General features: G+C 44.3%; 1 gene segment (V, D, J or C); it reads left to right on the top strand.

The window, feature by feature from the left end:
* Positions 1-6,234: 6,234 nt before the first annotated feature.
* On the top strand, positions 6,235-6,876 carry LOC135274313 (immunoglobulin heavy variable 1-3-like). The segment is given in 2 exon segments: positions 6,235-6,342; positions 6,428-6,876. Coding segments are annotated over 2 exon segments (363 nt in total).
* Positions 6,877-10,065: the final 3,189 nt, after the last annotated feature.

Genomic DNA, 10,065 nt, shown 5'->3' with positions numbered 1-10,065 from the left:
GGCCAGGGCCAGTGTCATTTACAATCTCACATGCCTCACGTCTGACCCTTCTCCTGACACTAAAGGATGCAAATCAGCATCAGCACTGAACCAGGGCCCCTTTTGCGAATGCCCATTCCATTTCTTTTTATTTGTTGCTGTTGTTCTTGCTGTTCCTGGTACACTTCCTGCTCCCTGTAAAGTGGGATGTGGTTCTTGCTGCTAAAGCTCCAGGCCTCCAGCCCTTTCCCTGCAGCTCAGGCGGGGCTCAGACTGTGGCTCCTGCAGCCACGTGGGAGAGGCTGATGAGACTTTCTTCCCTCCCATTGCTCAGCACCCTCCAGTGTGTTGTCTGGAGACTCACCTGGGAATGCAAGTGCCCAATAGTAGTGAAGGGAATGAGCTTGTGTGGTCAGAATGGGATGTGGATGTGAAATTTATCCCATGTATCCCATGGCGTGCAAACTATCACAGAGTCACATTCCTCACCAGTGGTGTTAGAAGGAGGGTGTGGAACTTGTCAGAATCAAAATAGAGCCACTTGTGTTAACACCCTGACAAATGGAACTAGGAGTGACATGCAGGAGGGTTCTCAGGCACATGCTCCTGATAACGAGAACTATCATAAATGAATTCTGCTTAACCACTGCCTTCGATAGAAGCCACCACAACCTCACAAAAATCTCTTCCGCAAGGAAATCTTCCCAGCAACTCCCCGTTTAACCCTACACTGATGCCACCCTTGGTACCGATTCTACACGCACAGGATAATCCTCTGAAAACAACTTATGTAACCCACCTCATTTTCACTTCTTAATCCTATGGACTGACAACCTGGAGGCACTGTTGTGTGTGTGTTTTTAATGCTAATAAGCCTCTTTTACAATATTTGAGGCTGTTTTTCTCTGATGTCTCTTCTAACATAAAGAATTTTCAAGTTGATGCCAATAAAGAAGCTCGTTAGGAAGATGTGATGGGAAGGCATCTTTAACACCACGTGGAATGTTTCTGCATAGCACGTCAATCCCCTAAAATGCCTTGCTGTGTTGGCATGTGATGAATCAGAGTATAATATTGACAGTAAAATGGAAAACACATGGGTTTTGATGAATCAAGTGACAGGGTGATAATGTCCGTGCCTTGAGGGAGCAGACCATGGTGGTAAGTTCTAGTGGGAGTACCTCTGGCAAAGGGAGTTTCTGAGTTTCTGTACATTATGCTACTTTTAAATTAAGAATGCAATTTATGGTTTCCTTTTACTGAAATCTATTCAGAAGATTTTTGGCCGTAAGGGCAGAGTAGCATTTGTGCACTGCTGATGATTTAAAGAGTTGTTTTGTAATTGCTCCTGTAAAGTGTGCGCATTGCTCACTTGATACCGTTCAAATGTCACAGTTGGGAAAACAGGAACAAAGCGAATTTTATGAACAGTCATGGCTATACTTTTTGACAAAGAAGTGCTTCATGTCAACCTGAAAACAAACAGACAACATTAAAACATCTTCAAATCCACAGGGAGTCTGATTGCTTTCCCTCTCTAAGTGCAAGGCTTTGCCACACGCAAATTATTTTCAGCCTCCAGGGTATAAAATGCTTTTGGACTGTGGAAGCTACAGCTCTCCCCTCAGGCAGGGCTAAGGTGTCTGGGGAATGCAGAGTTGTGTTCATGAAGAAGATGGCATTATTGTGTCTTCTCCTGTGCCTGGTTAGAGCTCCCCAGGGGTGCATCTTAGATGTCAGACATGGGTCTGTGGGGTGAGTGTAGGCACTTGTGACAGGCAGGCGTGGATCATCCATGCACTCACATGCCCTGTCCCAGGAGCAGCTGCAGGAGCCAGCCCTGGACCTGAAGAGCCCACACTGTCCCTCTGCCTCACCTGCACCGCATCTGGCCACTCCAGCACAACCCGTTCTCACTACTGGACTTGGATCTGCCAGCTCTCAGGGAGGGGCTGCAATGGGTAGAATGCACTGGTAGGGGTTGTGGGAATCCACTATTCTTGTGGGAAAACGGCAGCGTCTCCTTATCTTATAAGGCAGAATAATGTTGTGCTGTGTACACGAACCACATTGTCTTTATCCATTTGTCCGTTGACAGACACTTAGCTTCCACATCTTGGCTGTTGTGAGTAGTGCTGCAATAAGCCTAGGAGCGCAGGTGTCCTCACAAGGCGGTAATTTCGTCTCCTTTGAGTGTAGTTTCATAAGCTGGATTGCTGGTCATATGGTATTTCTGTTTTAATTTATTAAGGGGGCCCATACTGTTTTGCATAATGATGGGAACATGGAATGTCGTAGCCACGGTTCTTCATATGAAGCTCTAATAACTCTAGTCAAAGTCCAGAAGTTTTTCCACATTGGGCAAGGATAACTTTGCCCCTAATTATCTTTGAGGCAGAAGATTGTCAGAATGTGAGACGGAGGCTGTTGGCAGGATTCAGGATGATCCGGTAATAAATAGTAATGACAGAGGAAAATAGAGACACAGAGACACGAAGAGAAAGAGAGAGAGGATATGAATCTATCAGAGTAAAATCCGCTGAACAGCAGTGTGGGCTTTTCAGTCATAGACACGTCCACATGAGTGAGGAACCGTGAAGTCAGGTGAGGTGTGGAGAACATGTTCAGTTTAAATCAACATATTCTCAGAGCCACCATTGCCCCGTCACACGGGTGAGAAATCTTTCAAACCAGTGAAGTGTGAACTCACAGTAAGTCATGAAGTTGCCATGTCTTCATAAACTTTCATTAATATGTCGAGGACGTCTACAGATCACTCGTGTACAAATCTTCAAGATGTGTTTGTGCATTTACGGATGTCTAGAGAAAAATAGTGTTTTGAGAAAACTTTTTCAAGTTACAGAGATCTGCTTAAGTTGGAGATCTCAAAGGAGAGTGCCTGTGAGTGAATACTGGTCTATTACTTAAACAGGTCACAATTCCCTCTGTTGGAGTAGCCTTCCAATCACGTACATTTCTTTATCGCTTCTGAGTTGTAAAACAAACCCAAGGATTGACTTACTGGAATTTGACTGCTGTGTTGATAGAATTTCTGATCAAGTTTCTTCCAACGCTTTGAGAATAGGTTTCCTATTTCTTTACTCCAGGAAATGAATTTTCACGAGCTCTCAGGACATCACGTTTCAGGTGCTTTATTTAAAGAGACTGACTTCCTGGGGGCAGGCAGCTCACTTCTTCCACACACCATTCAGGTCGTAGCTCCATTATCAAGAATTATGAAGCTATTACACTCAAATGCACTGAAAATCCTGCCCCTTCAATTAAATGTTGATTGGCACGGACATGAATTGGCCACTCTAGGGTATGTGTCCTATGTTATGGGCTCAACCTATCAGTGGACTGAGAATCCTCCATTAACTGCCTCTGATTGTGGCACTAAGCAGATTGACAATCCTCAGAGTCATCCATGAAAAAAAGAGTCCTTATATTCATGGAGTTCTTGAAGACATTCGGGTGAGTGGAGGGGAGAAACGGGATTGGGGCTGCCAGCCATTCCAACAACATTGGGAATGATTGGCCCCTAAGTGTAAAGGTCTACATCATTCTAAACACCCTGCATGACAGGCTGACAGGAAGAAGTCCAGCCCCACGCAGCTCCATAGCAATCCTTTAGGATACTTGGTAGTGAAGCTGTTTCAGGGACGAAATGTCCACTCGAGTGAATCAGGGTTGCTGCTCTGAGCTACAATAAACAGTGAATTGGACCCAGGTTTCTCTGAGTTCAATGTGATGATTACACTCAGCTGCTGCTCCAGTATGTTTAAATGAGCATGTGGAAATGTGGATGAGCCTGGCTGGTGTGGTTTGTTATATGTAAATCTGAACTGCATAAACACAGAGGGATTGTCTGACCTAGTATGAGGGTGTGAAATCCTGGAGGCCCCACACTCCACACTTTTAATGTTTTTTTGCTCCAGGAAACTCCAGGTTCTTTGGGTGAGAATTGAGATAGATTATTTCATAGCAAAGTCATCAAGACACCTAAACTCTGAGAAACACACGGAGAAACTTCTCGAGATAGACCATCCAGGGGAAGGACATTTCTAGCACCTTATCTATGTGGGGAAGGTCGTCCATCTCCGTTACAGACGCCTCCCAGCAGCCTTCCTTTATCATGAAAATGGGTCAAATTAGCCAATCGCGTAAGAATCCTATAATGTTGCAGCCAGAAAAGGGAAAGCATCCGTTTAGGCTCTGGAGACTCTGTGTATAGGTCACATTCCAGAGGAAGAAGTCCACTGAATTATTAAGGTTCCATTGTAACAACAGGTCATACTGCCGGGATGCACAAATTGCCTTCTCACCAGTATGGTTACTCTGGATTAAAGATGAAAGCGGGACAGTGCACAGACTCTATCTGAGGAGGAGAACACAGGGAAAATGAAAGAGAGTGGCAGAGAATAAGACAAGGTCGGAAGAGGCATCTGAAGCCTCTGACGGCAACTCTGCAAAGACAAGGTCTTGGCAACTCCCTCTCGGCCGCGGTTTCTTTGATCGTGGGCACTTGCAGGGTTCCTAGCTGAGGAAAAAACGAAAAACCGCACGCACTTCCCAAGTCTCCATCTGTATCCTGTTTTCACTGGATTTCCCGGGGATAAAAAGGCATAAACTGACCCAGTGTCGGTGCAGGACGCACCTTCTACAGGCCGGACACCGGGAAGACGGGAAAATGCGCGCTGCTGGAAGAGAAGACGCAGAGACGGCTGTGATCTGAACGCACCCGCACCCGCAGGCGTCCTCAGGTGCAACGCTCACCTGCAAGAACCTGATGAGGAAACAGGGGCCTCCCGAAGCCCCGCGAGTTCGTGTCTCCACTGCGCGTCCACCGACTCGGCACCCGCAGCTTCAGGGAAGGGGCTGCCTCCTGCGTCAGAGGAGCTTTTCCCTGGGTCTCTCTGCAGAGTCCAGTAGGCTTGTTAGGCTGATCGATCGTTTCAAGAGAAGTGTTGGCAGCAGATACCGTCGCTGGAGGAGTGTTCTGAACCAGGACGCGGCCCCTGCCTGCTGGAACAAAGACTCTGCAGGAAAACGCTCTGTGAGCCCGGACGGGACCTCCTTGCAAGGCCGGCGCTGGGCTGCAGGGGGCGCTCGGGAGCCGCGCAGCACAGGGTCCGGCCCAGAGCGGGCAGCGGGAGGGAGGTTTCCTCTCAGGGCCTCGGTTTCCTGAGTCAGAAAAAAAAAAAAACATCTAAAATAACTGCTCCACAAGCTGCTGATGTGACGTTAAATATCCCGCTACAGTGAGAACTATGTTTTGAAGTGAGCTTCTAGGATTACAAATATCTTAATAGTGAGGATACGATGAATAGGGATGGTTTTACTGATTCAATGGATGCAGAATTGTGGGAGTCGCTATATTCCTATAGATAAGAAATTCACATCTCACTGTGAAGTAATGTTGCCTGCATCGTGTGAGTGACAGGGCAGTGGGGGATCTGAGAGGGTGGCAGGTGCGCAGACGGAGTGAGTCAGAAGTCGATATGGGAAGGTGAGGATGTATGGACATGAACTGACAGTATGTAAATACTTCACAAAACACTAATAAATGGAGTTCAGAAGTAACCTAAAATTATTCAAACATGAATTCCTTTATGATTGTTTTGGGTGCAGTGAGTTCATAAAGAACTCCAGACTCTGGTTCCATCATCTGATTCCTGTTGTCTGTGAGATGAGAAAATCGGCTGTAATCACACATCACAGGGCAAATCAGTAACCAAGAGTGTTTCTACTGAAGATCCTGGGGGATCAGGCACCAGGCAGGCGATGGAGACACTGTCTCAGGAGCGCCCAGCAGATCTCAGAGGGACCTGCCGGACACTCACGTGGGACATCAGCAGTCACCTTCTCAGAGTCACCAGTGAGCTGTGCTTGTATCAGATGGGTCCAGGACAGGGATAAGGTATCTGCTCAGTGTCATGGAGAGTGAAGGTCCCAAAATGACCCAGGTGGTCTTTATGCTAACCAGAGTTAGGTTCACAGCGAAGAGCCTGTTCTGTGTGGTTTTATTCTTCAGGGAAAGGACCTCTGTCCACAAATGTTTGTAAATGGAGCCGGGCATGCATTTTCTCAAGCAGGATTAGGGCTTCGCCCATCAGCATCTCACTCTTGCAAGGCTCATGTGTCATTTATCTTCCTTTTCTTATCATGGATTGGGCTTTGAACTATGACATGCTCTGTCTCATGAATATGCAAATAAACTGAGATCAACTGAGGTAAATATGTTCTGTGCCCTGAGAGCATCACCCAACAACCACATCCCTCCTCTAGAGAATCCCCTGAGAGCACAGCTCCTCACCATGGACTGGACCTGGAGGATCCTCTTCTTGGTGGCAGCAGCTACAGGTAAAGGGCTCCTAAGTCCCACTGATGAGAAGGGGATTGAGTCCAGCCAAGGGGGCTTTTATCCACTCCTGTGTCCTCCCCACAGGTGCCCACTCCCAGGTGCAGCTGGTGCAGTCAGGGGCTGAGGTGAAGAAGCCTGGGGCCTCCGTGAAGGTCTCCTGCAAGGCTTCTGGATACACCTTTACCAGCTATGGTATGCACTGGGTGCGACAGGCCCCTGGACAAGGGCTCGAGTGGATGGGATGGATCAACACTAACACTGGTGGCACAGGCTACGCACAGAAGTTCCAGGGCAGAGTCACCATGACCAGGGACACGTCCGCGAGCACAGCCTACATGGAGCTGAGCAGCCTGAGACCTGAGGACACGGCCGTGTATTACTGTGCGAGAGACACAGTGTGAAAACCACATCCTGAGAGTGTCAGAAACCCCGGGGAGGGGGCAGCTGTGTTGACGTGGAGGAGATGACAAAGATTATAAGATTGAAAAGTTTCTTAGGAAATGAGATGAAGTCATTAAAGAAAAGGAACAATATAAATGTGTATTTGAGAAATTTTAATTATTTGAGATATTTTTCATACAACAGATATTCTGTAAGTAAATATCAGTGATTGGAGAATTAATCAAATTTATAAAGCTGATATAGAACTTCCTCTGAAGGTATCTTCGTAAACATCAATTTCTGAATCAATGTTGTAAATATTTTGGAACACACACAAATCACATTTTGACTCTACTTTTATTTCTATTTTAAAAATGCCAAAAAAATCTCATTTTGTTCATGTAGCATTTTGAATTCCCACCATCAATGCATGATAGTTCTCGGTTTTCCCCATTCATATTGCCATTTACTATTATAATAATTGCGTTTTTTTTTTTTTTTTTGAGATGGAGTTTCGCTCTTGTTACCCAGGCTGGAGTGCAACGGCGTGATCTCGGCTCACCGCAATCTCCGCCTCCTGGGTTCAGGCAATTCTCCTGCCTCAGCCTCCCGAGTAGCTGGGATTACAGGCACGCACCACCATGCCCAGCTAATTTTTTGTATTTTTAGTAGAGACGATGTTTCACCATGTTGACCAGGATGGTCTCGATCTCTTGACCTCATGATCCACCCGCCTTGGCCTCCCAAAGTGCTGGGATTACAGGCGTGAGCCACCGCGCCCGGCTGTATTTTAACCAATCTAATAGGTGAGTAATGGTATCTAATTTTTATTTAAATGCACTTCTCTAATTTAAAAAAATTGTATTTAAAAATTTTTCATATGATTTTTCATGAGATGCCTCTCCTAATATTTGCTTCATTTTAGCTGCATTGTTTTCTTCTGATTACCTGTAACTATACTTGCATATTGATTATAAAAGTAATTTAACTAATTAAAAGAATTGATTTAACAAATGTATGACTTGGAAGTATTTTCTCCAAGTCTGTAGCTGTCTTTTACTGCCTTACCAGTGTGTATGGTAGAACAATGTGTGTGTGTGTTTGTATAAATTCAGATTAAAAACATGTAAAATTGTATTCACCCACAGATCATGAGTATGGCATTACACCTGAAGCCTCATTATAAAATACACTAATAGTAATTATTTTTCTCCATGTCTCTAATCTCAGTCCACAATCAATTCCTGAGCGATTAAGCTTCACCTACCTGACTGGAGGACTATCCATCTAACACCCTTGGAATGCTTCTGTAAGGAGATGTGTTCCTCTTCCCATTATTTCCTTATTTAATCATCTATTAATATCCATGCTGGTTTGTGGGTGTGTATTTCATACTCTGAAGAGGATCCATGCTACATTGCCCATTTTATTGTTGAAATCAGCACAGCTTTACCCGGCGCTGGGAGCTCATTTAGTCTGGATCCTGCCTCCTTACAGCGCACCTCATCCTTCCGTTTCTGAGCACTTCCCTGCTTCCCGATATTACGATAAATTCTAAGCTCGTTTTCTATATCACCTTTTTTTGTACATAGAATCAGTCATTTTCCCAAAGATGGCTTGTTTCTGATGTTAAAGAATAGTATTAAAATAAAAAATGGTGACACTGGGTATGTGTGTTGTTAATGTTGTGTAAGTACTTGTAGGGCCTGTCAACCAACTGGCCTAGCAAATGTGCATGTTTAAATGAGCCCATGTTGATGGACACATCAAAACTGTTTATGTGTCTAATCTTCCGTAACTTTATTAAAGATGTGAACACACTGGTCTCTCCCCCCAACTGTGTCTCCACGTGGACCTTTCCAGCCTCCCTTCCTTGATGTCCGTAAATACCCACTGCAAAGTGGGGAGCCCCATCCCGCCACAGGCCACTGTATTATTTAGCTGCACAGTTTCAGGACACAGGCATAGCAGTGCCAGAAATGGAAACCTGTACCCTGGTTGGAAACATGTTTGTCTACTAGAATAGAGTGCTTATGTGTGGTTTCTTTGCAATTTAAACTTACAGAATTTACTCATTTTCAAAGTCCCTTAGCTCAATGACTTCATTTTCTACTCTCTTCACTGAATTCATTTCAATTACACTGTAAAATTTGATTTATTTGAAATTATGTAAAATCCAAAACTATAGTCAAGTAAACATAGAGAGGATATTCCAGGAATTCAGAGAGTGGGTATAAGGCAAGGGTAAAAGGCACTGTTTAAGAAAAGTAAAAGTATTTTTAGTGATATGCAATACGAGACATTACACAATTAATTTATCTAAGCATGTACTTTTGTGATGGAAAATATAAACCTAAATATATACAATTTACAAAACATATTTAGCAGTTCATTTACCCCAGGATCAAATGCAGACTGTGTAAAATTATCTAATAACTTATTTTGTGAGGGGCAGGAAGTCTTGAGATGCATACAACAAAGAATGAAGTAATTTTACTCATTTGCATATAATATAAGATGTTACCATTCACTAAAGACTTTTAATTTAGTTTAAAACTTATCAATTTTGTATGTGACCCAGGTTTTTTCTTCCTGACAAGCAAATAATCCACAAGATTCTTTTATTTCCTTGATTGACAAAGATTTTCCCAAATTTCATCTCAGTTCAGGCATACCCTGTCCCTGAATGGGCATTTACCCTCAGATGGGTGCACACACCTGTCAACATGTGGACTCTTCTGACAGACAAACACACCTTCACTCATGTGGATTCTTCCCTCAGACAAACACACCTGTCCCCGCATGGACTCTTTCCTTAGACTACCACATATGTTCTTATACTTACTCTTTCCTCAGAAAACAGACATTTCCTCATGTGGACTCTTGTCTCAGACAAGCAAGCATGTCTCCCTGTGAACTCTTCTCTCAGATAAGTACACGTGTTTCCACACTGACTGTTTCCTTACACAGGCACATATATCCAATGTTGAAATGTTTTGTGGCAAAATGATCTCAGGATAATAACTACAAACCCCCACCCTGACAAGGTGTAGATTTGTACTTTTTTCATTGTAACCTGACTTTTCCTTATTGTCAAGAACTGTAGTTTGCAGTTGCAAACGCACCAATTAGAGACAGGTGTCAATTTTCTCTGGAAATGTATTTTTAGGTTCTTACCGGACGTATTTGTTGATAATGTTTGCTACTATGAAGATAACTGAACAGTGTCCATGTTAGAGAATAAGAAAGCAACAGGCAGATTACCCCTGTGCATCCAGACCCAGGAATCCTTTGACCCTGCCCTCCCTGAAAGGGAGACACACAGGATGGATGAGCAATGC

The sequence above is a fragment of the Aotus nancymaae genome, unplaced genomic scaffold (assembly GCF_030222135.1).
Source record: "Aotus nancymaae isolate 86718 unplaced genomic scaffold, 86718_ANA_hifiasm-v0.15.2.pri h1tg000011l, whole genome shotgun sequence".
Taxonomy (NCBI): domain Eukaryota; kingdom Metazoa; phylum Chordata; class Mammalia; order Primates; family Aotidae; genus Aotus; species Aotus nancymaae.
Note: the sequence above shows the minus strand (reverse complement) of the source record. Positions and strands in the feature narration are given on the sequence as shown.